This window comes from Oncorhynchus nerka, linkage group LG20 (genome assembly GCF_034236695.1).
Source record: "Oncorhynchus nerka isolate Pitt River linkage group LG20, Oner_Uvic_2.0, whole genome shotgun sequence".
In the NCBI taxonomy this organism is placed as follows: Eukaryota; Metazoa; Chordata; class Actinopteri; order Salmoniformes; family Salmonidae; genus Oncorhynchus; species Oncorhynchus nerka.
Genome location: NC_088415.1, coordinates 25,508,825 through 25,536,814, shown reverse-complemented (window position 1 = coordinate 25,536,814; position 27,990 = coordinate 25,508,825). Strand labels below are relative to the sequence as shown.

General features: G+C 43.3%; 2 protein-coding genes and 1 long non-coding RNA gene across 6 annotated transcripts in view; 1 reads left to right on the top strand and 2 right to left on the bottom strand.

Moving 5' to 3' along the window:
* Positions 1-459: 459 nt before the first annotated feature.
* LOC115102133 (RNA-binding protein 38-like) lies at positions 460-20,825 on the bottom strand. The gene is made up of 4 exons (XM_029621742.2): positions 20,301-20,825; positions 13,025-13,148; positions 9,768-9,822; positions 460-4,287 (listed from the first exon to the last, which is right to left on the bottom strand). Exons 1-4 carry the CDS (start codon positions 20,469-20,471, stop codon positions 3,900-3,902), a joined length of 738 nt encoding a protein of 245 aa, XP_029477602.1. The 5' UTR covers positions 20,472-20,825; the 3' UTR covers positions 460-3,899.
* On the top strand, positions 20,327-21,863 carry LOC135562876 (uncharacterized). Its single transcript, XR_010460146.1, has 2 exons — positions 20,327-20,413; positions 21,418-21,863. It is a non-coding gene; the product is annotated as an uncharacterized LOC135562876 (long non-coding RNA).
* Positions 21,864-22,476: 613 nt separating this feature from the next.
* The window catches only part of LOC115102131 (nuclear receptor coactivator 3-like), a 122,081-nt gene continuing 116,567 nt past the window's right edge, over positions 22,477-27,990 (bottom strand). For all 4 annotated transcript variants that reach the window (XM_065005333.1, XM_029621737.2, XM_029621738.2 and 1 more), the window contains 3 exons: positions 27,813-27,990; positions 27,521-27,713; positions 22,477-26,902 (listed from right to left, as the gene is read on the bottom strand). In XM_065005333.1, the coding sequence (XP_064861405.1) occupies positions 26,891-26,902; positions 27,521-27,713; positions 27,813-27,990 (383 nt within the window). In that variant the 3' untranslated portion in view covers positions 22,477-26,890. The remainder of the gene's footprint in view (positions 26,903-27,520; positions 27,714-27,812) is intronic.

Here is a 27,990-nt window from a genome sequence, read left to right as displayed (position 1 = left end):
ACCACAAGGTGATGCTCCATACGTTTCTGGCTGCTGAGTTGTCACACCATGAATGATAGAGGCATCTCATGGTAAAAGGCTGTTTTAACATGGGCAGCTTCCACCATGCTTCCTCCATTTTAAAGTAGTCAAAGTAGTCAACTAGGTGGGGATTCCTATGGGTTGTAGCCTCAATGGAGCTGCCCATGCTGTCACAGACGCTATAATGGCATAGATGTAAAGATGAGTCCTCTATCTATCTCTGTGTCACACATAGCAGAAAACAACTCATGGGCAGGGTTCACCAGATAAATAAACACATGTTCCAGTGTCCATACACACACACACACAATGTACACATCATCATCTGAATGTACCAGAGCACACAGACCAACACTTATACACACACACACACACACACACACACACACACACACACACACACGTCATTTTGGTTTGCAAAAAACAAACGTGACTGTGTGTAATAACAAATACATTTTATTATACATATTTCTGTTGTGGTTGTATGGCTTCATTGTACAAGTAAATAAGGTGGTACCGCACATAGAGATTCCTGGAGCAGCTCTGTACCCTAAACTGCAGCTGGCTCAGAGACGATGGCACAACACTGACTCTCACAATGGCTTACAATGGGGGCCAGGGGATGACGTGCCTAACCAAAACACACATGACTCATACACTGACACACAGACAAATACTGTATCACCCACACATATATATACAGTGGGGCAAAAAACTATTTAGTCAGCCACCAATTGTGCAAGTTCTCCCACTTAAAAAGATGAGAGAGGCCTGTAATTTTCATCATAGGTACACTTCAAATATGACAGACAAAATGAGAAAAAAAATCCAGAAAATCACTTTGTAGGATTTCTAATGAATTTATTTGCAAATTATGGTAGAAAATAAGTATTTGGTCACCTACAAACAAGCAAGATTTCTTGCTGATCTTTTCAAGTGGTAGAACTTGCACAATTGATGGCTGACTAAATACTTTTTTGCCTCACTGTATGCCATTTAGCTGACGCTTTTATCCAAAGCGACTTAGTCACGCGTGTATACATTTGACGTATACAGTCGTGGCCAAAAGTTTTGAGAATGACACAAATATTAATTTTCACAAAGTCTGCTGCCTCAGTTTGTATGATGGCAGTTTGCATATATTCCAGAATGTTATGAAGAGTGATCAGGTGAATTGCAATTCATTGCAAAATCCCTCCATGCAAATGGACTGAATCCCCCCCCAAAAAAATTCCACTGCATTTCAGCCCTGCCACAAAAAGACCAGCTGACATCATGTTAGTGATTCTCTCTTTAACACAGATTTGAGTGTTGATGATGACAAGCCTGGAGATCACTCTGTCATGCTGATTGAGTTCGAATAACAGGCTGGAAGCTTCAAAAGGAGGTTGGTGCTTGGAATCATTGTTCTTCCTCTGTCAACCATGGTTACCTGCAAGTAAACACGTGCCATCATCATTGCTTTGCACAAAAAGGGCTTCACAGGCAAGGATATTGCTGCCAGTAAGATTGCACCTAAATCAACCATTTATCGGATCATCAAGAACTTCAAGGAGAGCGGTTCAATTGTTGTGAAGAAGGCTTCAGGGCGCTCAAGAAAGTCCAGCAAACGCCAGGACCGTCTCCTAAAGTTGATTCAGCTGCGGGATCAGGGCACCACCAGTACAGAGCTTGCTCAGGAATGGCAGCAGGTAGGTGTGAGTGCATCTGCACGCCCAGTGAGGCGAAAACTTTTGGAGGATGGCCCGGTGTCAAGAAGGGCAGCAAAGAAGCCACTTCTCTCCAGGAAAAACATCAGGGACAGACTGATATTCTGCAAAAGGTAGAGGGATTGGACTGCTGAGGACTGGGGTAAAGTCATTTTCTCTGATGAATCCCCTTTCTGATTGTTCGGGGCATCCGGAAAAAAACTTGTCCGGAGAAGACAAGGTGACCGCTACCATCAGTCCTGTGTCATACCAACAGTAAAGCATCCTGAGACCATTCATGTGTGGGGTTGCTTCACAGCCAAGGGAGTGGGCTCACTCACAATTTTGCCTAAGAACACAGCCATGAATAAAGAATGGTACTAACACATCCTCTGAGAGCAACTTCTCCCAACCATCCAGGAACAGTTTGGTGACGAACAATGCCTTTTCCAGCATGATAGAGCACCTTGCCATAAGGCAAAAGTGATAACTAAGTGGCTCGGGGAACAACATATCGATATTTTGGGTCCATGGCCAGGAAAATCCCCAGACTTTAAGAACTTATGGTCAATCCTCAAGAGGTGGGTGGACAAACAAAAACCCACAAATTCTGACAAACTCAAAGCATTGATTATGCAAGAATTTTTAAACATTTTTTTTAAACCTTTATTTAACTAGGCAAGTCAGTTAAGAACAAATTCTTATTTTCAATGACGGCCTAGTGGGTTAACTGCCTGTTCAGGGGCAGAACGACAGATTTGTACCTTGTCAGCTCGGGATATGAACTTGCAACCTTTCGGTTACTAGTCCAACGCTCTAACCACTAGGCTACCCTGCCGCCCCGGCTGCCATCAGTCATGATGTGGCCCAGAAGTTAATTGACAGCATGCCAGGGCAGATTGCAGAGGTCTTGAAAAAGAAGGGTCAACACTGCATATATTGACTCTCTGCATAAACTTCATGTAATTGTCAATAAAAACCCTTGACACTTATGAAATGCTTGTAATTATACTTCAGTATTCCATAGTAACATCTGACAAAAATATCTGAAGACAACTGAGGCACCAGACTTTGTGAAAATGAATATTTGTGTCATTCTACAAACTTTTGGCCACGACTGTACACATATAGGAGTCTAGCCCATAGCATCAGTCAGGTTCTAGCAGACATCAACTCACCTGATGGACAACACTTGTATCATTAAAACATTACATTATTATTCCACAACCAGATCATACATCCTCCATTAGCCTGTAGTTTCTGCCTCTGCTCACTTTAAACAATACTGAGATAGTCAGTTACCCCAGCTGCTGCAGGTCTCTGAGGATAAACATGAATATGGAAATACCTTCTTTACAAAAATCTGCCTTGACATGATTATGTTAGAGTAACATTGATATAAAAAGCATGTTACAATGTTGCCTACCTTATAAATATTCATCCCATACTCCATCAGAATAATAATTGCATATTTAGTGAAAGTGTGATTCTCAATCTGCAATAACTTACTTGCACTCATGGAGGACATGGAAACAGAGAGAGGCTATAAGGCCACGTAGAGAAAGGTATTCCTGGAGAAATGTCCAGAAGAGGATGCTGCCTCTCTCTCACCTCGCTAGTGAAACGTTCAGTACAACTTCCAGAAGAGAGAGGCGGAGCATCTAGTTAAATATAATGGCTACCCAACCCATCCTCGCCCAACCTTCAAGCCCCATCCACTACATTGAAGGGCTAGCCTTGGCTTGGTGTACGAGGTGGGTGTTCTGTATGGGTAAGGAGGAGTGCAAGGATCTAGGTTGATCCAGAATAATTAATTCCCCTCTTTCAGTTCTCATGTTCCATTGACTCCATCATGTTTGGCATTGGACACAGGGATAGCTCTTACTTCCATCATTAGCTAAAAACATTCGTATAAACATTGGTGACAACAGCAATAGTAGCATAGTAACAACTACGACAACAATGGATAATAACCCTAATAGAAAAACAGGAAGACGTCCCAGTGTGTTTTGTTTTGACAAAGCCCTTTGGATTCAGAACCCACTCTCTCATCGGCTGTCGGGAGTCTCATACTGATGATGTCGCAGGTCATAGCCCAATAATCCTCCTGTTCCAAGTCTCCATTCACGTTGTCATCAGTGCCCCCTTTGATCATCCTCACCCCACATCACCACACCTCCCTCTCCGCCATCACAGCATGTGGTCAGGCTGGTGGAGGGGGTATTGGAGGTAGGCAGCGGGGGGGACAGAGAGGCCAGCAAAGGGGTTGAGGGAGGGGTGGACAGGCGGGGTAATGGGGGCGGAAATGGTGGCGGGGGAGTAGCGGTAGCTGAGGTAGCTTGCGGAGGGCGAGGGGGAGGGGGTGTAGGGGTAGCTGAGGTAGCTGGCGGAGAGCGAGGGGGAGGGAGTGTAGGGGTAGTGGTCCAGGCCAGTGGAGGTGGTGGAGGTGTAGGGGACATAGGCTGAGCTGTAGTCCAGATATGGAGAAGTGAGGGAGGCCTGAGAGGGGCTGAGGTGGGACTGGAGCACCAGACTGGGCTGGAGGAAGGCCTGGGGGTACATACACTGCTGGGCCAATCTGAAGAGACAGATGGACAGAAAGATAGCAATACATTAGTGTTTAGTATACAGTCATACATTAGCGTGCCTAACGGCACAGAGTTATACGCACATGCCTAACGGCACAGAACGCTCAGCCATCGTGGAGAAAAAGGCACATACACAAAATAGACATTTATTTACAGTATCTGTGGATTATATACCACACCACTGTAATTCCAAGGACATACAGCACTATTGTATACCCACATTTCACATGGACTTAAGGCCACAAATAAGGACAGACCAACCTACCGTGTAGGAGAGTTATGCACACATCCACAATATCACTCACCACCCTTTCAAAATGCTCAACTTGACCCCCTGAGAGGACAGAAACCACCCCCATCATAATTATCACACCCACTGTGAGTCCTTGGTGTACGATTAATTATCATAGCCATGAGAGAATGTCAAAAACCTACGCCCGCCCACACAGTATCCCACTGCTGGCTTTCCTCTAAAGCTAAGCAGGGTTGGGCCTAGTTGGTCCCTGGATGGGAGACCAGATGCTGCTGGAAAAATTTAAGCAGGAAGCACAGGGACTATGGTGGTCTACATGTTGGCATTACAGACTCAGGGAGAGGTTGAAAATGTCAGTTGGTCAGCGCATGCTCGGAGTACACAACCTGGTAATCCATCTGGCCCTGGGGCCTTGTGAATGTTGACCTGTTTAAAGGTCTTACAGAGAGCGTGATCACACAGTCGTCCGGAACAGCTGATGCTCTCATGCATGTTTCAGTGCTACTTGCCTCGAAGCGAGCATAGAAGTTATTTAGCTCGTCTGGTAGGCTCGTGTCACTGGGCAGCTCTCGGCTGTGCATCCCTTTGTAGTCTGTAATAGTTTGCAAGCCATGCCACATCCGACGAGTGTGGGAGCCAGGGTAGTACGATTCGATCTTAGTCCTGTATTGACACTTTGCCTATTCGATGGTTCGTCGGAGTTTAGCATCTGCTTCATCTAACCACTTTTTTTACGGAAAGAGTCACCGGTGCTTTCTGCTTAAATATTTGCTTGTTAGCGAGAATCAGGAGGATAGAATTATGGTCAGATTTGCCAAATGGAGGGTGAGGGAGAGCTTTGTACGCATCTCTGTGTGTGGAGTAAAGGTGGTCTAGAATAATTTTCCCTCTGGTTGCATATTTAACATGCTGATAGAAATAAGGTAAAACGGATTTAAGTTTCCCTGCATTAAAGTCCCTGGCCACTAGGAGCGCTGCCTCTGGATGAACGTTTTCCTGTTTGCTTATGGCGGTATACAGCTCACTGAGTGCGGTTTTAGTGCCAGCCTCGGTCTGTGGTGGTATGTAGACAGCTACGAAAAATACAGATGAAAACTCTAGGAAGATAGTGTGGTCTACAGCTTATCACGAGATACTGAGCAAAACATCAAGACTTCCTTAGATATCGTGCACCAGCTGTTGTTTACATTTAAAATGTCCCGTTGGTAGGATATACCTGCTTTCAGTTCGTCCCATTTATTTTCCGGCGATTCAACGTTAGCTAACAGGACGGAAGGCAAAGGTAGATTGGCCACTCGTCACCTGACAAGGCACCCTGATTTCCATTTCCTTCTCCAGCAAATGACGGGGATCTGGGACTGGTCGGGTGTCTGTAGTATCTCCCTCCCGTCTGACTCGATGAAAAAACACTCTTAGTCTAATCTGAGGTGAGTAATGAGTTCTGATGTCCAGAAGCTTTTTTTGGTCATAAGAGACGGTAGCAGCAACATTATGTACAAAACAAGTTATGAACAACACAAAAAAAACTAAATAGCATGGTTGGTTAAGAGCCAATAAGAGGGCAGCCATCCCCTCCGGCGCCATCATGTATTCTCAGTTAACTTACCTGGTAAAATATTTTTTCTAATAATAGTCAACATCATAGTACACACTACAGCATCAGTATGATTCTGAGCCATTGTAATTAAAGGGTACATACAACACTGTTGTCTACCCACAATTCACCATGCCTTAGGCTGCCCACTTATAAACGTAACTTGCTTCCGTTCCACTGACAGCTGCAAAAATAGATCAGAGCTGTTGAGCAAAGAAGTGACAGAACAATAGAGGTGGCCTATATCCAACATCTGAAATAATAACGGTCTCTGGACCAGCTTGGCCTGTCCAAATCCATGACCTTATTCTTTCTTTACCCAATAATAACCTAATGGCTGAGACTATCTCCAGATCAGCAGTTAGGAGCACTAACGAGGGCTCAGAGCTGCTTACCCCAAAACACAGAGGGAGAAACAGAGGTTAATGGGTTTCACGCATACACTACTGACAAAAGGACCAAAGAACAACTGCCTCACACACTGGAATTACAAGTCTCGTCCGTCCGTGTTGTGCTGCTGGCCTGCTCTGCCCTGTGCATCAGGCTGATGGATCCAATGTGACAGGGGCAATCTATGAGAGGGAGCTAGGCCTCCCCTTGCCTCCTAGCTCCCCTTGACTCATGTCCTCAGTGGCAGACACACACACAAAGTGGCATACACAAATGTACAGTTAAAACACACACCTACAGTAGACAATGCACAAATATACACACAAACGTACAGTAAAATATTCACAACTCCACATACAGATGCAGGAGAGAGGGAGGGCAGCAAGACAGGATTGATTGGTGCAGCGTGGGTGTACAGTATTCACTAACAGACCCATGAGAGCAGAAGAAGCTCTCCACTCCCTCTCTCCTACTGTCCATTTCAACTAGCCAAGGCTGTAGTGAGTGGGAGAGATAGCAAGAAGAGGTGAAGGATGTGAACATCTCACATCTCTGTCAGCACCCTGCCAGCTAGCTGGAACAGAGTTTGCCTTAGGGGCCCTAGAGACAGAGAGAGGGCCCTAGAGAAAGAGAGAGGGCAGCCACGGTCATTGGACCACATCCTGAACTCCCACTTGACACACACACACACACACACACACACACACACACACACACCTAGAATTAGTACTTCTTCACTTAAATACCTGACAAACAGGCCAGGAAACCCCAGGCCAGGAAAGCCCCTGGAGAAGCTGAGCAGGGCTTAATAAGGAGGAGGAACTCCTCACAGGAGGAGTATGAAAGTATTAGTTGAGATAATGGTGCTTTTACTTACTGCCAGAATTATGAGTTTGGGTGTGTTTTCTGGGCGTGTGTTTTGACAGGGTAGTCAAGGCTTCATGAATATAGATCAATCTCTTTTTTACATTTTAGTCATTTAGCAGATGCTCTTTTCCAGAGTGACACAGTAGTGAGTGCATACATTTTTGTACTGGTCCCCCGTGGGATTTGAACCCACAACCCTGGCAGTGCAAGTGCCCTGCTCAACCAACTGAGTGACAAGTTGAACACTCTATACCTAGTGACTTCCACAGAAGATGAAGAAAGATCAAGTCATTTTCATTGTGGTGGCAGACAGACAGTGATATTATCATGATCAAACCCAGTAGAGGAGATGGAGAACTTGTGCTTTAATTGGCAGTTCTCCTTCAGAGAACCAATGGACATCATTCATTCATAGACTCATCTGGGTCAGCCTCAATTCCCTTATCACTCAATATATCATTCAATAATTGAGGCCTGGTGGCTGCAATATTAATAGCCCTGTTAGGCATGCCTATCACAATCTCGGATACTGCTCTAGTCTACAGAACACACAGCCCAACCAGACCGGCCTCACAGAATAGGAAAATGATAATTTAGCCTAATATAGTATAGCACTCATCAGGAGACATGGACAGCTCTGGTCATCTCACTTCTGACCAATCAGATGTCAGAAATGTTTTGTTTCTGGGTTAAACAGAGTGAGTTAGCAGGCTTCAGTTGCGAAGTAGATCACTGCAATAACTTTGGTACTGAATATACAGAACCAGACTGACACTGGTCAGCATGAGAGTGAGTTGCTTGAAACAGGGTTTCAACAGGGAGTATGTGTCAACAGTGCTCTTCCTCACAAGCACAAACAAACACAGAGAGGGAGAGAGAGAGATATGAAGGAAAGATACAGGGGGGGTGAAGGAAAGATACTGAGGGGGAGGAAAGAGAGAAATGAAGGAAAGATACAGAGGGAGGAGAGAAAGAGAAAGAAAGAAAGAAAGACAGAGAGAAAGAAAAAGAGAGAAAGAGAGAAAGAAAGAAAAAGAGAGAGAGAGAAAGAAAGAAAGAAAGAGAGAGAGAAAGAAAGAAAGAGAGAGAGAAAGAGAGAAAGAAAGAAAGAAAGAAAGAGAAAGAAAGAGAGAAAGAGAGAAAGAAAGAGAAAGAAAGAGAAAAGATAGAGGGGGGAGAGAAAGAAAGAGAGATATATGAAGGAAAGATACAGAGGGGGGAGGGAGAGAAAGAGAGCCATAAGCAGGCTAAGAATATCCCCATGTCCAAATGTAGCCATGTTAGGAAACAGCAGCAGGCCAGCCAGTTAAGTGAAGCAGGCAGGAATCTGGGTATTCTCACTAACATCATGTAACTGACGGTAGCACAGCTGGCTGAGGGAAGGGTCATTCTCAGACTGCATGAGACGGTCAGTTACAACAAAGGGATGAACACATAACTAGACAGACAAAGATTAGCCTCGGAAGCCCAGGCATTTCACGTTAGACACAGATAGACAGAAGGAGGGACAGACAGGTGACCAGAAGGAGAAATAAACAGAAAATATTGTGTATGGCATTCGTAACAGACGAGATGGAAGGAAGAGATGAAGAGAACAGATAAGGGAAAGTAATGACAGACCAGTGAGACACTGAGTGTGTTCAAGCGGTAAGCTTAAAGCAGACTATAGACAAAAGTTGGTGAGTGAAGTCGGGGGAGGTGCATCTGCGACAGCCGAAAGTGGCACAGTGTAGTGGTTTTCAAACAGCAAGGCTCAGATCAACATGGCAGGTAGCCTAGCTGTTAGAGCATTGGGCCAGTAGCCGAAAGGTGGCTTGTTTTCCAACAGCAAGGTTTAGTGTAGGGTGACAGGTAACCTAGACGTTAGAGCTTTGGGCCAGTAACCAAAAGGTCAATTGTTTCAAGTCCTGAATCGAGGTGAAAAAAATCTGTCGATAGGACAAATATAATAATCACCCACCAAATGATTATAACACAGCTAGCTGCTATTGTATACACATGTTTTTCTGTAGAAATAAACTTCTCTCTACCCCCATATCACACACTCACAAACATTTGTATGTCCTGAAACTTTAGAATCGTGGCAAAGTTGGTTCCTGTTTCAGTTACGTCTTTGGCCACATTTGAGTGGGTCAAACAAAAACACCCTAATGATTGGTTGACAAATAGTGCCTCCCACAATGCAGGTGATGGCTGCATGGTGCAGTTGGTGAGAAGCAACTGCATCAAAAACTGTATGACATTTGATCACAAGTCAGACCATTTTTATAATCATAATGCAACACACTTTAAAAGGTGGTGACCAACGATGGTCACCGACTTGACCAAATGTATCCGCTCGAACGTGTCCATTGGTTGCTCCTTACCCATACTGCCTCTGGATCAGGGCGGGGTGGACCTGCTGCACTCTGATGGAGAAACCTGAGAGAGAACAGATGAAAAACATGGCAGGGTCAGAGACCATCAGATACTGAAGAGAGAGAAGACAACTAGGGACATCTGAGTTAAAGACAGGACAGACCGACAGAGCCTGCATAGTGGACAGACTGTTCCTGGAGGAAGAGTTCCTACCACTCTTACTTTTCATCTCTCTGTCCCTCCCTCCCTCGGTAAGTTGAGCAGACTTTGGAATTTTTTTAAACATGTGAAACAGTGAATCTACAGGGACACATGAGAAACAACACACATGACACATTCTCTCTATATAGACACATCTTCTAGGTTTTAATCAAATCAACTTTATGCACTGAACTTGTCTGATGCTTTAAGGGCACTGTTAAATTAAATAACTAAGACACACAAATTGCTAGAGGGAGTATGACCGCAATTGATTTGATTGTGCTCAGACTTGCTGCGCCGTGTTAAAAAAAATGACAGTGAGTGACTGTGACTAGCACCCGTTGTTTCTGACTGAAAAGTAATGTTACCAAAATCCCTCATTTTCTTAGGATAAACATTCCCTATTCCCTCTCTTTACATACACATGTATGCATCGCATGCACGTGACCAATAGGGCCTGACTTATTGCATATCCTAATCACATCAATAAATTGGTTATAACAAACTCAATGCATGTGACAGCAAAATAGATGCAGAGGATGTTACAAATAAACTCGAAACGGGGGCATTTTTACTGGTTGCTTAGGAGGTAAAGGGGAAGTCGGATGTGTGGAATAAATTTGACTAGTTGTTGAAAATACTGGCGATCAAGAAAAATAAGTTAAGGAACAAGCTCTGCGTTCATATTATGATAAATTATAAGTAATACCAGAGACGATGTTCTAACGAAAAAAAAGTGTAAAGCCTTTATTATGAAGGTGAAAAATGGCAGAATTTGTGAAAATGTTTATCTGACATGTGGTTGCCTGAGGCTTGGCGCTCACAGAATCAGTAGGCTATTAAACAAACACTCAAACAGTAGCAGGATCTGTCTTATTTCTGTAGATATGGATGATTTATAAAGCCAGGTACATTTAACAGTTAGGCTGTTGATTATAGACCTAATTAAGATGGGGTTTCCTCTCTCTCTCACTTTCGTTAGACAATTAAGGCCAGGGCTGTTCTCATCTAACGTCGCTGCAGCCTCTGCCACATTGTTCTCAACACCAATATGCTGCTTAACTTTGCTCTTATGCACATAGCAACATGGTCTAGGAAAAGGCGCCAATTCACTCACACACACACACGGTCTCCTGAGTTCACCATGAGTAAGAGGAGACTCCTCTCTCTCCTTCCTTCTATCCCTGCCTCCCTCTCAATTCCCTCCTTTTTTCTCACTAACACTTAATGTTCCTGTAACTCTTCACACCCGTTGGTCATTCTCTCCTGTTGTGTTTACCATGACTCCCTGGGTGAGGAGAGCCACACAGAACAAGGAAGAGACAGATCTGTTTATTTCTCCCTCTCCCTTCCCCTCTCTCATAAACAGCCTCTCCCTCTTTTCTCTCTCCCTCTTTCCACATCTCACTCTCTCACAGACACACACACAGACACACACACAGACACACACACACACACACAGACACACAACAAAATACCAAGCTGACATACAGTACACTGAGTGTACAAAACATTATGAACACCTTCCTAATATTGAGTTGCAGCCCCTTTTGCCCTCAGAACAGCCTCAATGTCATGGACTCCACAGTGTGTTGAAAGTGTTCCACAGGGATGCTGGCCCACGTTGACTTCAATGCTTCCCACAGTTGTGTCAAGTTGGCTGGATGTCCTTTGGGTGGTGGACCATTCTTCATACACACAGGAAACTTTTTCGTATGCAGAATCCAGCTGCATTGCAGTTCTCGGTACACTCAAACCGGTGCGCCTGGCACCTACTACCATATCCTGTTCAAAAGCACTTCATGTTGTCTTTTTGTCTTGCCCATTCACCCTCTGAATGGCACACAGACAATCCATGTCTCAATTATCTCAAGGCTTAAAAATCCTTCTTTAACCTGTCTCCTCCCCTTCTTCTACACTGATTTTAAGTGGATTTAACAAGTGACATCAACAAGGGATCATAGCTTTCACCTGGATTCAACTGGTCCGTCTATGTCATGGAAAGAGCAGGAGTTCCTAATGTTTTGTACACTCACCATAGCACATCAACTGCATGCTTGGCGTGTAACAAAGCAACAACAACCCAACATCGAGATACAGTATACTACAGTTGTCGCTAGTGTGCGTCGGTCACACATATGACACATCTAAAATGTCACCCTATTCTCTTTACAGTAGTGCATTACTTTTGAGCCCTACATTTTCCCATAGACTCCACAGAGTGACAGGTGGTTTGGTGTACGTGTGTAGTCTGAAGGGGCGCAGATGTAGGTTGGTGGTTCACACTGTACAGTCACACTGTGCCTGACCACAGCTGGGTCTGCCATCAAATGTGTAGTGTGTGTGTACCGTATAATGTAGAGGAATGTAGCTATAATAGTCGTCAGCTGAGAGTGTGTATGCGCGTGCCATCTGCTCACATGTTTGCGTAGTGTGTGTCTGTGTATGCGTGGGGTTGGTCACTGTGTGTGTGTCTGTCTGTGTATGCGTGGGGTTGGTCACTGTGTGTGTCTGTCTGTGTATGCGTGGGGTTGGTCTCTGTGTGTGTGTCTGTCTGTGTATGCGTGGGGTTGGTCACTGTGTGTGTGTCTGTCTGTGTATGCGTGGGGTTGGTCACTGTGTGTGTGTCTGTCTGTGTATGCGTGGGGTTGGTCTCTGTGTGTGTGTCTGTCTGTGTATGCGTGGGGTTGGTCACTGTGTGTGTGTCTGTCTGTGTATGCGTGGGGTTGGTCTCTGTGTGTGTGTGTCTGTCTGTGTATGCGTGGGGTTGGTCACTGTGTGTGTGTCTGTGTATGCGTGGAGTTGGTCTCTGTGTGTGTGTCTGTCTGTGTATGCGTGGGGTTGGTCACTGTGTGTGTGTCTGTCTGTGTATGCGTGGGGTTGGTCTCTGTGTGTGTGTCTGTCTGTGTATGCGTGGGGTTGGTCACTGTGTGTGTGTCTGTCTGTGTATGCGTGGGGTTGGTCACTGTGTGTGTGTCTGTGTATGCGTGGAGTTGGTCTCTGTGTGTGTGTCTGTCTGTGTATGCGTGGGGTTGGTCTCTGTGTGTGTGCACGCATGACTCACCTGTCTGTGGGCTGCGGGGCTTGGCTCCCAGGTAGGCCAGGTTGACGTTAGCCTTCCTCCCGTCGACGATGGGGTTGGGGTCTTTACATGCCCGTTCTGTCGACCCCCTGTCCATCATAGTCACCTGACAGGAGGAAGGAACACACAGGTTTACAATTCAAGAAGTGACCAATATCGATTTTATAAAATACTTATCCCGTAACTTGTATCTCACCAATAAATTCCTGTATTCCCTATTATGTTTGAGCACTAGTCCTGGATCCATATAGATAGAAAGTTCCTGTGTGCTTTTACAATGTGTGACATTATGACCTAGCATACTGACCTATCACAGAAAATGGTGGGTGTCTGGGTGTGCAGGGAGGGGTTCTTTCAATTATATTATTATTTTACTAACAGAGGGATACTAAATAAGAGCCATCACCAACATGGTACATCAAAACACACACATTCAGTGTCTTTCTCACACACACACACACCTGTGACCGCATCTATTACAATATATATTACATTATTAGTAATAATAATAATAATACAATTAATTTGTATAGAGCTTTTCATTACAGAGTTCTCAAAGATCTGAGAAAAACATTATGTATGTACAATAAAGACAACATACATTTAGATTCAAGACAGGTAAAATAGCAAGTGGGTTAGGTGCTAAATATACTGAACAAAAATGTAAACACATGTAAAGTGTTGGCCCCATGTTTCATGAGCTGAAATAAAAGATTGCAGAAATGTTCCATATGCACAAAAAGCTCATTTCTCTTTAATTTAGTAGAAAAATGGTTTTACATCCCTGTTAGTGAGCAATTTTCCTTTGCCAGGATAATCCATCCACCTAAGAGGTGTGGCATATCAAGAAGCTGATTAAACAGCATGATCATTACACAGGTGCACCTTGTGCTTGAGACAATAAAAAGCCACTCTAAAAATGTGAAATTTTGTCATTAAAACACATCACAGATATCTCAAGTTGAGGGAGCGTGCAATTGGCTTGCTGACTGTAGGAATGTCCACCAGAGCAATCAAATGTTCATTTCAGCACCCCTGCCCAGCAATGTGAAATCCATAGATTAGGGCCTTTATTTCAAATGGACTAATTTCCTTATTTAATTCAACTGTATGTAACTCAATCAAATCTTTGAAATTGTTGCATTTATATTTTTGTTCAGTATACATTTTAGATTGGGACTAGGACTATGAAAAATACATTCTGCAGAAGTGAATTTTAAGGCCCGTTTTAAAAGGTTCTGACTGATGGAGAGGCTCTCAGATGGTCAGGGAGAGCATTCCATAGGGGCAAGGGAGCAGGGAGCAGAATACTCGGAATGCCATAGTTCTGAGACATGTCTTGAGGACTTGAAGCATTAGAGTGGCTGGAGCAGAGATTGCAAAGTGGCTCGCTGAATGAGATGAGGTCACTGATGTTGAGTTAGGCCAGGATCTTGGTGATGTGGTCTGACCTCTTGGTCCTGGTCAGGACCCTGGCAGCACTTTTCTTGATTAGTTGGAGGCTATCTAGTGATTTGGCTGGGAGGCCCCCAAACAGCGCATGGCCAAAGATTAAGGCGTGGATGAGTTTCTCTGCATCTGGCTGGGAAAGTGATGGTATGACCTGGGAAAAGTTTTTAAGATGGCAAAATTATGTTTCGCATATTTGTTTTATGTGGGCATCGAAGGACAGAGAAGTATTAAACTTGACTCCTAGGTTGGAGATGACAGAGGACAAGCGGATGGCCTGGCTGTTGATTGTAGGGCAGATGTTTCCAGCACTGATGACCTGCTTGGGTGTCAAAATAAGCATAGCCTCTGTCTTGCTACTCTTTAACTGGAGGAAGTTCTCTTTCATCCATTCCTTGATGTCCTCTAGGCAGCTGCTGAGTTTTGCTAGGGCAGGGATGGTGTCCGGTTGGTTGTTAATGTAAACCTGGGTATCGTCGGCGTAGCAGTGGAAGTTGATATTATAATCTCTTCGGATTAGGCTGAGAGAGAGCATGTAAATTAAAAACAGGATAGGCCCCAGCACTGACCTCTGTGGAACACCGGATGTGACTGCAGACTCCTCCGATCTGGCCTCTCCAATAGGGATGTAAAACTTCCTATTGGAGAGGTAGGAGGAGAACCAGTTTAGAGCTGTTCCAGAGACAGCAGTGTGTTCCCTGAAACGCTGCAGGAGGATGAAGTGTTCTACGGTGTCAAAAGCAGCACTGAGATCTAAGAGGAGGAGGATGCTGGGAGATCCTGAATCAGCAGTCATTTGAAACTTTATCCAGAGATGTTTCTGTGCTGTGCAAGGGCCGGAAGCCAGACTGGAAAAACTTGTATAACTGATGACAGATGTGATTGAAGCTTTAGCAGTCTTATGGCTTGGGGGTAGAAGCTGTTCAGGGTCCTGTTGGTACCAGACTTGGTACACCGGTACCACATGCTGTGTGGTAGCAGAGACAACAGTCTATGACTTTTGTGGCTGGAGTCTTTGACAATTTTTAGGGCCTTCCTCTGACACCACCTGGTATAGAGGTCCTGGATGGCAGGAAGCTTGGCCCCAGTGATGTACTGGGCCGTACGCACTACCCTTTGTAGTGCATTGCGGTCAGCTGCCAAGCAGTTGCCATAACAAGCGGTGGTGCAGCCAGTCAAGATGCTCTCATGGTGCAGCTGTAGAACTTTGAGGATCTGAGGGCCCATGCCGAATCTTTTCAGCCGTCCGATGGGGAAGGGAAGCCTTTGTCGTGCCCTCTTCATGACTGTGTTGGTGTGTGGACCATGATAATTCCTTAGTGATGTGGACACCGAGGAACTTGTTGCTCTGGAATACAAAACCTGGGGGGCTGATGGTTCTCACCCCCTTCCATAGACTTACACCATAATTATGAGTTTCTGACAACTTCCAGGGGCCATCCTCCAACCTATTGGAGCTCTAGCAGCATGAACTTACATGTTGTGCACCCAATCAAAGGATCAGAGAATGAATCTAGTAGTGAAAGCATAAGCTACAGTTATAGCTAGCACTGCAGTGCATAAAATGTGGTGAGTAGTTGACTCAGAGATAGACAATAGTTTAACAGTTTTGAACAAACTAATTTCTTTAAAAATGAAGGAGAAGCAAGAGAGACAGCTAGCTATATTTTGTTTTAAAAAAAGGTTTCAGTTTCAGATCTAGTTTAGCCTACTCAAATACCCAGCTCAAACAGAGAGGTATGCTATGTTAGCTAGCTGGCTATCCAACACTGGAACTCTTCCATGTCAAGGTAAGCTTTTGGTTTTATACATTTATTGCCACCGGGGCCCGCCGGTGTAACTGCTAAACTGCTTGCTGACTGTACTGCATGGTTGTAGTGTGGTTACTAATGTGCTAGTTCAAGTAGCTATGTTGACTTTGACATTAGCTAATATGGCGACAATGATGTAGGCTGTGTGTAGCGGTTAGCAGTTATGCTGTGAAGGTTTGTCTTGGAAAGTTTTTTTCTCCTGGTCACAGACAGCTGATGTGTTGTGCACTAAAGTACACAAGCAAAAAAAAAAGTGAGAGGAGAGCGCAGAGATGCGAGAAGGAATTATACAACCAGAGAAATTATCATGCTGCTTGTATGTGGCTACTATGAAAGTGAACTGTGCATCTACACTGTAAACTTGAATTCTTAGGCTAAGTTGTAGCAACCTCATGATGGGTATAGGCAAAATGTGTATATCATGTAGTAGGCTAAATCTATCGATGTTACATTGAGCTGGGTGAAGGAAAATCATCAATGCGCTGTAATGGAAGTAAGGCCATGCTCATTAAAAACATTATCGTTCTCCCTCATCTTAAAAGTCACGACCGCCACTGTGGCAGAGTAGAAGGCTGATTGTGCTCCTTTTAAGGCAGCAGAGTAGCTTGCCTGGTGGTCTTTATAGGCCAGTAGTTGGACAGTGAAACCATCTTTCCTCCAATGTCTCAAGCTTATGGCTAGGAGTCTTCATTCTGCGCAGTTCATCAGTGAACCAAGGAGAGTGTTGGAATGTTACTTCACATGTGTTTTCAGAGGCAAGGACGTTCAGGGTATTACTCAGAGTGCTGTTATACAGATTAACAATATCATCGAGGGCCAGCTCACTGCAGTCAGACTCAAAGGTGAAAGAGGGATGGGTTAAGTTTCCTCAGGTTGCAGAATGTAATGGGAGTGGAGAGGAGTTGGAGAGGTCAGAGACAGTGTCACAGCCTTGATTTCAGAGACGCCTAGCTCGATGACATCCAAGTCAGAGGCAGGGACATCGCCAGTGATAATGAGGTCCAATGTGTATCCATGGTTGTGGATGGGAACATTTACATATTGCACAAGGTTTAGATAAGGGATGGGCAACTTTGGTGGGGGTGGAGGCCACAAAAAATCTGAACTCAAGAGGGGCTGCAGTTGCTCACGGGTCTGCGTACCCACATCTTTTAAAGTTAATGTCGTGCAATTCTACTCATTTTGCCATAGGGTGGGGAGAAATGTTTGCAGTTTTGAATATGATATCCAAGTGAGACAAACAATATAAATTGGGGGCCCTTGTACGGTAATTTGACCATGATAACACGTTTAGATAACTGGCCGCTAAACTAACTTAGCAATCTACAAAATTTTAGCTGACATGGGCTAATTGACTGACAATCAGTGACTGACATAAGAGGAAAACTGCTGATGCACAACCAAACTTTTTGTTTTGGGGGAGGGTTGGGATTGATCCGAGGGCCTTCAAAAAGGGGGGGTGGGAGGCCAGTTGCCCATCCATGGTTTAGACAGTCCGGCAAGTTAAGGAAGTCAGCAGCCATCGAGCACATAGAACACTTGGGTGAGTCAACAAGTCTCCCAAAATATTACAATGTTGGAGAGAGTGGGGTATAAAGAGAATATTGCTTCAGAAAACTCAGAGCTAAAAAGAGGTTGTTATCATGGGGGGGGGTGATAGGATTTGGGGGGTGATAGGATTTGGTTGTTTACATTTAAGAGCAAAGTACTCAAGACTGAAACAGATAATAAAGCAGTCTGTATAAAACAGCAAGGCCTCCACCGTGGCTGTGTGCCCTTTCAATGTATTTGCATTCAGGCAGAGCTGATTCATTAAGATGGTGAGTTTACCTCGCTGTGCCATGTTTCAGTGAGGCAGATCTTGTCAAAGTCATTATCAGAGAAACTTATACAGAAGAGGAGACTTTGTTAATAAGGGTTGCAGAGTGTAAAACACGTTTAGTCATTGGTGGAAACAGTGTCATTACATTTTGGTTGGTCTACTGCGCTCTGTATTGACTGTATATGTCTTGGAGTGGGTGACGTCATTTACCTGAGGGTCAGCCTGCAGAACTGGCAAGTGAGTGTACACAATAGATTCATTTTCTGATCAGTTTCATACTGCCTCGTCGTCCTCATGTTTTCCAGAGTTTTCTGTCCAGAGTTTTCGGTCCAGGAGAGATGAGAGGAAGATCTAGGCTCGTGTTCGAATCCAAACACTTAGCTAATTGATTGGAGAAGTAGGCTACTAACTTTTCTAGTTGAACGTTTTTTTGGTTAAGATAACTAGGTTTTTGTATTCAGTACTTGATTAGCTTTAAAAAACAAAAAGTTGATAATTATATGGCACATAAAAAAAACACTTAAAACAAATAACTATAGATACATTCACAGGAGTAAACTTTCATGGCTGCCACTGATTGCCATGGCAACCATTACAGGAAGAGTATTCGCAAACTGCTAATAAATGAGGTGACGTGAACTGAAAAATGATATTAGTAACAAAGTCAAGTCGCCAAATAGTATAAGGCATTGATATCACTGCATTATTCTTTTGCTTTAATTTCACGGCACCAAACTATAGGGGTCTATGCTAACAGTGGCTGTAATGTGGATGGGTTGATTGAGGCTGTTGGGGGAATTAGACTGCTATGGGAAGTCAGGGGTGAAATGGGCAGACTGTACAGGTTGGGCAGAACCTGGCTAAACTCATCAACATGTGTATGAACAGGGAGGCAGGGAAAATATGCATTGCTTTAACTCCCCTCATTGCTCTCGTCTGTCTCTCTCACTGACCCTCTCCCTCCCCCCTCTCATTACCACACACAGCTTGGCAGAGGGGGGTGGTGTGTGTGTGTGTGGAAGTCAAAATAGAACTGCAGCCTTATCTCAGAGCACCAACTGACATGTCACACCTCTGTGACCAGGGGGGACTGCATTCTGCTGACACACAACCTCCCCCAGAGGGAGGGAGAGAGAGAGAGAAAGGGAGGAGGGAAAACAGAGGGAGATAGGAAGGAAAAGGGGGAGAGATCCTTCAGGCCCAGTAACTGATGCATTTGCTGCATTAGGTCTCTCCTCAGCCATTCTGTTTTGAACTGAGTAAATACACTATCGTGCCTATGAATGCAAAATATTTCAGGGCAAGCCTCCCGTTGACCATCTCACATTCTTTCAGCTCTTATTCATTATGCACATATATTTGCTGTTGTTACTCAGTGTGTGTGTATAGATAGAGAGAGAATGGGTGTTTGGAAGGGGAGGGGGTTGTTGTTCAGGACTCGGGAGATAATTGATGTTATGCTTTTAAAGGAATAATCTACTCATGCAACACCACACACACTTGTTAGTTGAACAAAGTGTCAGTGTTACACCAAATGAAGACCCATGCTCTTTGCGGATTACATGAGCACAGAAATGTCAGCAGCACATGTACATGTCCATCCAGGACACAAAGGTTAGAAAATACAATGTAAAGGAAAAGTAATGGTCACAGTAGAGTGTAGGATATGTGCAGTGGGCCCAGCCTACCTGGTAAAACACACTTTCTTTATGGGCTCAATTCAAGGTGTTTGGGTAAGAATTACAGTGGCCTATTCAGGGTGGCTAATAGGTTGTGAAAGTATTCTGTGGCAGATAATGAAATGTGTGTAGGTCTTTTAATGCACTTCCATCATTGTTTACAATGCAATACGTTTGTTAATAGGCTTTTTGTAATATAAAAAGTGGCAACAAAATAAAGTGTTACGAAAGTAATACTTAATCTACATTTGCCTACAGTATATCACGGAGTTGACACAAACGGTTACAAAATAACTGACACATCGCCAGACAGTCTGTCGCACGTCTCACGCATTTCAGTACCTTACCCTCACCCCTTCCTGTACAATACCAAAGAACATGGCATGAGCAGAAAACAACAGGCAGCCATTCAAGAGCTCTGTCCTGTCAAAAGAAAGGTTATGCCGAATTTGGAGGTATTGCACAGTGTCTTGTTAGCTGAAGTAGACTACACTTACAAATCCGTATCCTCGGGATTTCCCGGTTTGTCTGTCCGTTATCACAACGGCCTCGTCAATATCCCCGAACATCTCGAAGTATTTTCGAAGGGATGCGTCGTTTGTATGATAAGGTAAACCGCCGACAAATATCTTAGTGAAAGTAGTGTCTTTCTGAATAGTGGGATGCATTGTCTCCAGACCTCTGTTAACAAATTGATGATAAAGCGTTGGTCCACTAGTGAGTTCGAATGGAAAACCTAAACGGTCTATGGGGGAAACACAATAGGTGGTATATCAAAGTTCTAAACAACTAAATGGCCGTTCGAGAGATGGAAGCTTTAAATGCGCATTGGTTTTTCTCAAGCGCCCAAAATCAGGCTTGATTCGTCCAGTCTGTTTCGAAGCAAAATGACGTCCTTATTCCATGCGTTGAGTTATATCCCAGCAGCGCTATTGTTGTAACAGGCTGGATTTAAGTCTCTTCTTGACAGGTGTCTTGCCGACTCCTTCGGAATATCTCAGGTAGGGGGTGGAGGGGGAAGTAATTTTCTAGGCGAGTTTCAAACACGCCCACTCCCATTTTGACCAATACATAACCGGAGCGTCCTAGGTTTAGCGACACCCCCTGTCAATGTTTGTTTTGAAGTGTCTGACCTATATCTGAGGCTTGCTTATTCATAGTTAATGAGTTGCTGACCATAAAACATCACATTCACTTTCCATTTTTAAGGGCCACAACAGCGCACATGAAAGGGTCAATAGGGCATAGGGGTGAGATGAAATTGATGTGGTTAAAGACAAAAGTGCGCACCAGGGGTGACCAATCACAGGAAAAATTGAAGATGAAAGGATGTAATGTTGAGGTGACCGTGTATTCGTCTCACTCTCTTTGTGCAAAGGTCATGTGGAGACAAACTAATTGATCAACCCTTCTTACCTTCAGTGGGTCTACTAAGCAATGGGGCCGGTATAAAAAAAAAAAAGAAATATCACATTTACATAAGTATTCAGATCCTTTACTTAGTACTTTGTTGAAGCACCTTTGGCAGCGATTACAGCCTTGAGTCTTCTTTGCTATGACGCTACAAGCTTGGCACACCTGTAATTGTGGAGTTTCTCCCATTCTTCTCTGCAGATCCTCTCAATCTCTGTCAGGTTGGATGGGGAGAGTCACTGGACAGGTATTTTCAGGTGTCTCTAGAGATCGGATTCAAGTCCGACCTTCAATGCTGCAGACATGTTTTGTACCCTTCCCCAGATCTGTGCCTCGACACAATCCTGTCTCGGAGATCTACAGACAATTCCTTCGACCTAATGGCTTGGTTTATGTTCTTACATGCACTGTCAACTGTGGGACCTTATATAGACAGGTGTTGTCTTTCCAAATGTTGTCCAATCAACTGAATTTACCAAAGTTGGACTTAAATCAGGTTGTACAAATATCTCAAGGATGATCAATGGAAACAGGTTGCATCAGAGCACAATTTCAAGTCTCATAGCAAAGAGTCTGAATACTTATGTAAATAAGGTATTTCTGTTTTTTATTTTTAATACATTTGCTAAATAAAAAATAAAACTGTTTTTGCTTTGTCATTATGGGGTATTGTGCGACTGATGAGGGGAAAAATGTATTTAATCAATTTTAGAAAAAGTCTAATGTAACAAAATGTGGAAAAAGGGGTCTGAATACTTTCTGAATCCACTGTAATTATGACAGCCTTTTGTGATGTTTCTTTTCTTCGTTTTGGACTTCAGTTAACTTTCTTTGGGCTGTTCTGGCACACACATTTTTTTCTGGAGGCAAGCCAAAGTTAGGAGACGGAGTCTACGCCCCTTTGTCGGTGATTGGTCAACAGTACAGATTCAGAAGCAAGCAGATCCCACACTCCAAATGACCTCAATGTTGCCACTTCTCCAGCCTCCTGTACCCTCCACCTTCCTCTCAAAACCTCATACAACCCCCGCCCTCGCAATCAGAGACCCCCTCGCCTCCTCTCTCACCCTCTCACCTCTGGCTCCTAGTTCACGCAGACCCCCAGTCTCCAGACATCATTTGTACCCAGATGATAAGTGCCCCTATTCTTCATCATCTAGTCCAGTGACTAAACCCCAGTTCTCATCCCCTTCTCTCTGGCCAAGCTATCTCGGAACTTAGAAACTTTCACTCGCTATGAAAAACACAACACACACAATGTAATGTTTAAATAGAAATTTGTATTTACATCAATATTAACATCAAGAAACAAGTAAGAAAAAATGCAACAGTAATTTACATCCTGAAATTATGACTGTATATTTTCCCAAGCATTTTATATTTTCTTCCCCTCTCTTTTCATTTAAATCAAAGGATAAATTGAGAGGGATACTTTTTTTAAAAGCAAAAGCACAGAACATAGTTCTTTTGAATATTCGGTAGGTCAATCTTTTTCAATATACTTCATAAAGACTGAAAATTCACTCTAGGCTATTCCAAGATGTTTCCATAAAACAGTTTGAAGACATTCTCCATTGTGTTAAAAGATAGATAGCGATCCGTCATCTTCAGAGTCCACGGGATAGTTTTGTATCACCACACAGGTTAGTGCCACTAAAGAGCTTCTTCTCTGAGTGGTCAATCTCATGAAATAACCGTTTCCAGCACCACAACTTAGAACTGGCCATAGATTTTAAGAGATAAAACAAAGAAACAAAAAAACAACAATCACAAACAAGATTAAAATCACTTCAGCAGAACCAGACCCATGTTAACTCTGTTTTGTAGGAATGGGAATACATATATTCAAACATATTCTATGTAGGGTGTGCAGCCGAGAAATGCACACATGAATAGCTTACTTGCACCATCTAGGATCGAGTTCTAAGCACTGCAGAATGACAAAACACAAATCTTTGGATTGAGCACATCTTAAACAGATTTCTCACAAAGCTTCACAGAAAATGTTACAAAATCAAGGACAAATCAAGGTTCAACATAAAATCATGTAAAATGTCCCCAAATAACCTTCAAGGATCAGACAGAGAGAGGGAGGGAATCCAAATCACCATCTAGTGTAGCCCGACAGCCTCCCTAAATATGAGCTGACTTCAAAAAGTAAAGCCACAAATAGAACCAACCGCAGTGTTGAAGACCGTAACACAAAAACCTACATACAGTAAAACTGACCACCACAACCCAGCATCTGTGCCCAATCGAAGGGAAGAAAAGCAGTATTGATATTGCAATGGCTTTGGGTGGTCTTTAATAGCCTATCTGTGAGCACATAGTTGCTGCTAAGTAGCCTAGCCAATAACAGAGTATGGAATTATAAGGAATGGAACTAGAGCCATTGAACTCATAGGGCCCTATCTAAAAATATCAATCCACACACTGGTAAGAAACATGGACCCCCCTAAGTCTAACACAATCACATGTCACCTCTTTTAGGCATCGTGTGTGTTTGTTTGCTCTTTTGAATTAAACATCTATTGATAGAAAATGACAGGATCACACAAGCACCTCTAAATCTATGCAAATGCCTTTGAAAAAGAGAAATATATGATTTATAGATCACACATTTTAAAAAGTGCTTCTGAAAGAACAAAAGATGCAGTTGTAGCTTTCTGAGGCAAACTGAACCAAAGTTTTTCAGTTTTGATCAAAGAAAGACCCCCTTCCTTTTGTATTGAAAATAAAAGTTATTTTGACCTACGACAGAATAATAAAATTATACTTTAAATATCAAGCCTTACAATCTCTGCAAAAACAGTATGTGACCTACAAAAGCATATATTTATATATATATAATACATTTGAAGCGTATTTACATTTGTATTCACAGACAAAAGCAAAAATTCCAAACGAGACGAGTCACATCCTAATACTGCAGTACCATCGCTTTGAGTAAATGGTGCTTCACTTTGCCCTCACAGGAGAACCAAGACGAAGGATTATTGCTAGAAATCTGCATAAACATACACTCAAATTGGGGGAAACCCTTTCTTTCACAGTGTGTGGATTACTTTAGGAATCAACTCATTCATTAACTGGCAACAAATCTCTATTAAGTGTTCCATGAGGTAACCAAGATGTAAATCTTACAAATTCCTCCTTAAAAATACAATATACACATTCGTTTTTAAAATGCTTATTTACATTTATGAATAGATGTATAAATATGAGGGTAACTGTGCACTCTGAAATAGGTCAGTACATTTTAAGGATCTACTTTAATAATCTGAACCTTTTTCATCCACTAACATCCCCATAATCAACACACTGCAGAAGAAAGTGTTCTACAAAATCTGTGCTTACTGCCTTTCCATTGGTTAACCATTTAGAATAATGATCGTCACAGTAATCCATTTCTAATCATAATAGTCTCCATCCTCTGACAAACACAAAAATAAAAATTTAACAAGATTTGCTGTTATGCATTAATTCTTGGGTAAAGGCCTCTATGACCAATAAATATTGCCACAATCATTTTGACAACAGCCTTTCCGTAAAGTGCAATCACAGCCAACTAGAATTAATTTCTGTCGTACCTTAACCCAGTCTCCTGCAGGTCCACTGTGTATGTATGCTGCCTCTTAATTACTTACAGCACCAGTCAAAAGTTTGGACACACCTACTCATTCCAGGGGTTTTCTTTATTTTTACTATTTTCTATTTTGTAGAATAACAGTGAAATAACTCATATGGAATCATGTAGTAACCAAAAAAGTGTTAAACAAATCAAAGTATATTTTAGATTCTTCAAAGTAGACACCCTTTTCCTTGTTGACAGCTTTGCACACTCTTGGCATTCTCTCAACCAGCTTCACCAACCTGGAATGCTTTTCCAACGATCTTGTAGGAGTTCCCACATATGCTGAGCACTTGTTGGCTGCTTTTCCTTCACTCTGTGGTCCAACTCATCCCAAGCCATCTCAATTGGGTTGAGGTCGGGTGACTGTGGAGGCCAGGTCATCTGATGCAGCACTCAATCCCTCTCCTTCTTGGTCAAATAGCCCTTACACAGCCTGGAGGTGTGTTGGGTAGCTGTCCTGTTGAAAAATAGATGATAGTCCCACTAAGCGCAAATCAGATGGGATGACATGCTGGTTAAGTGTACCTTGAATTCTAAATAAATCACTGACAGTATCACCAGCAAAGCACCCCACACCATCACACCTTCTCCTCCTCCTTTGGACTCATCAGACCAAAGGCCAGATTTCCACCGGTCTAATGTCCATTGCTTGTGTTTATTGGCCCAAGCAAGTCTCTTCTTTTTATTGGTATCCTTTAGTAGTGGTTTCTTTGCAGAAATTCGACTATGAACACCTGATTTATGCTGTCTCCTCTGAACAGTTGATGTTGAGATGTGTCTGTTACTTGAACTCTGTGAAGCATTTATTTGGGCTGCAATATCTGAGGCTGGTAACATTAATGTACTTGTCCTCTGCAGCAGAGGTAACTCTGGAGCTTCCTTTCCTGTCTGACCTAAAGTTTCAATCATAAAAGTAATGATGGACAGTCGTTTCTCTTTGCTTATTTTAACATAATATGGACTTGGTCTTTTACCAAATAGGACTATCTTCTGTATACCACCTCTACCTTGTCACAACACAACTGATTGGTTCAAACGCATTAAGAAGGAAAGAAAGTTCACAAATGGACTTTAACAAAGCACACATATTAATTGAAATGCATTCCAGACTACATCATGAAGCTGGTTGAGAGAATGCAAAGAGTCTGCAAAGCTGTCATCAACTCAAAGGGTTGCTAATTTGAAGAATCTCAAATAGAAAATATAATTTGATTTGTTTAACACTTTTTTTGGTTACTCCATGATTCAATATGTGTTATTTCATAGTTTTGATGTCTTCACTATTGTTCTACAATGCAGAAAATAGTGTTAAATAAAGAATACCCTGGAATGAGTAGGTGTGTCCAAACTTTTGACTGGTGTTGTACTTCTGAATTGACTATATGCTATTGACTACATGTCTGCTCATCAGTATAGTAATATAGCTTATAGAGGTAGAAGTTGCCCCTAACCACAGATCTAGGATCAGGGTTCCCTAATCTTAATCATTAGGAGGATGTAAAAATAGCTGACCATGTATCAGTGATTACAATCAACTCCCACCTTCTCCAACAATGGACTATATATTTAATTAATTAAGTGTGGATTCAGAGACTGGATGGCAACTTGGCATGATGGTAGTCACATCCCACGAGAGAGAGGATGTCTTCTAATTTCGATCCGTCAGTTTGTGTATGTGTGTGTGTGTTTGTGTGTCACATTGTGTCTTTAGATACATGGATGTTTTGGGGTGTGTGTGTTGGTGTGTGTCATAGGATGTGTCATGTACAAGAAGTGAGAGTAGAATAGTGTGTCCTCTGTCTATTTTCCTCCAGCTGTGAGACTGCCAACACTTGCCTCGAGTCCAGAGAGCAGCAACCCCAACTGGTGGGAGTAGAGTACTACACACACACACACACACACACACACACACACACACACACACACACACACACACACACACACACACACACACACACACACACACACATCACTGCACTCATCTCTCTGAAAGGATCACAGTGAGTCTGTTCTGTTCCACCACACTCGTCTGTCTCAGGTTCAGCAATATTTCTGTAAGGAAGAGAGGTAATGGGGTTAGTTTGGAGACATTGTGTGTGTGAGTACATAAATATTGATAACACTCATGCTTACTGTACGTGCCAGCCAGGTCACCCATGATACAAGTCAGTTTTCGACATCCATCCATGTCTGAGGGCGCCAGGAGATGACATGGAAACCGGCCACTAGGAGCAACAACCTTCAAGTAGGTTTGGATTTTGCAAGGGCGTTGTGGACAGGGATGGTGGACTGGCATAAGCATCTGCCTCTTATCCCAAAGGTTGCAAGTTCAAATCCAGCTATAGAAAGTTGTTTCTGATATTTCTGTTTTAAGCCTACCCCACACCGTAAGCATCTGCCTCTTATCCCAAAGGTTGCAAGTTCAAATCCAGCTATAGAAAGTTGTTTCTGATATTTCTGTTTTAAGGCTATACCAAACCTTAACCCTTACCTTAACAATTTGGAGTTAATGCCTAAACTTAACCTTAAACACTTAGAAATTAGATTTTTGGAACAACTTCGAAATTTGAGAATCATGGATGAACGTTTAATTCTGACCTGAGACAGAGCTGGTAGGTATGTTCATGCGTGCACACACACACACACACACCATTTAGAACAGCGATGTACCTGATCAGGCCCCATCGGCATACGTCCCATCACCATGGGGTTCATCCCCATCTGCCCCATATGGCCCCCCCCTCCATTGGAAGGCATGCCCCCATTCATCATCATGCCCCCGTACTGTCCTGGGTTGCCCGTTTGGACAAACTGCTGCTGCCCCGGGTTGCCCTGTTGGGAAAACTGCTGCTGGGGGTACGAGCTGGAGAGACAGGGAGGGAAGGAGGTGGGTTAGTTGGTTACGAATGTTGTCACTGGTTGTTGTAGGTTATTTCTCTCTCCCTCCCTGCTACACACACACCTGTTACGGGCCATGCCTCCCTGAGACCAGCCCTTCATGTCAGTGCTCTGGTACATGGGTCCGCCCTGGGGATGCTGTTGCATCATGGGATTCTGAGGACCCAGGCGGCCTGACATCATGGTGCTGGGGGGACTGCTGCCCGCAGGGCCAAACGACGGGTCACCCTGCTGGGCCATAC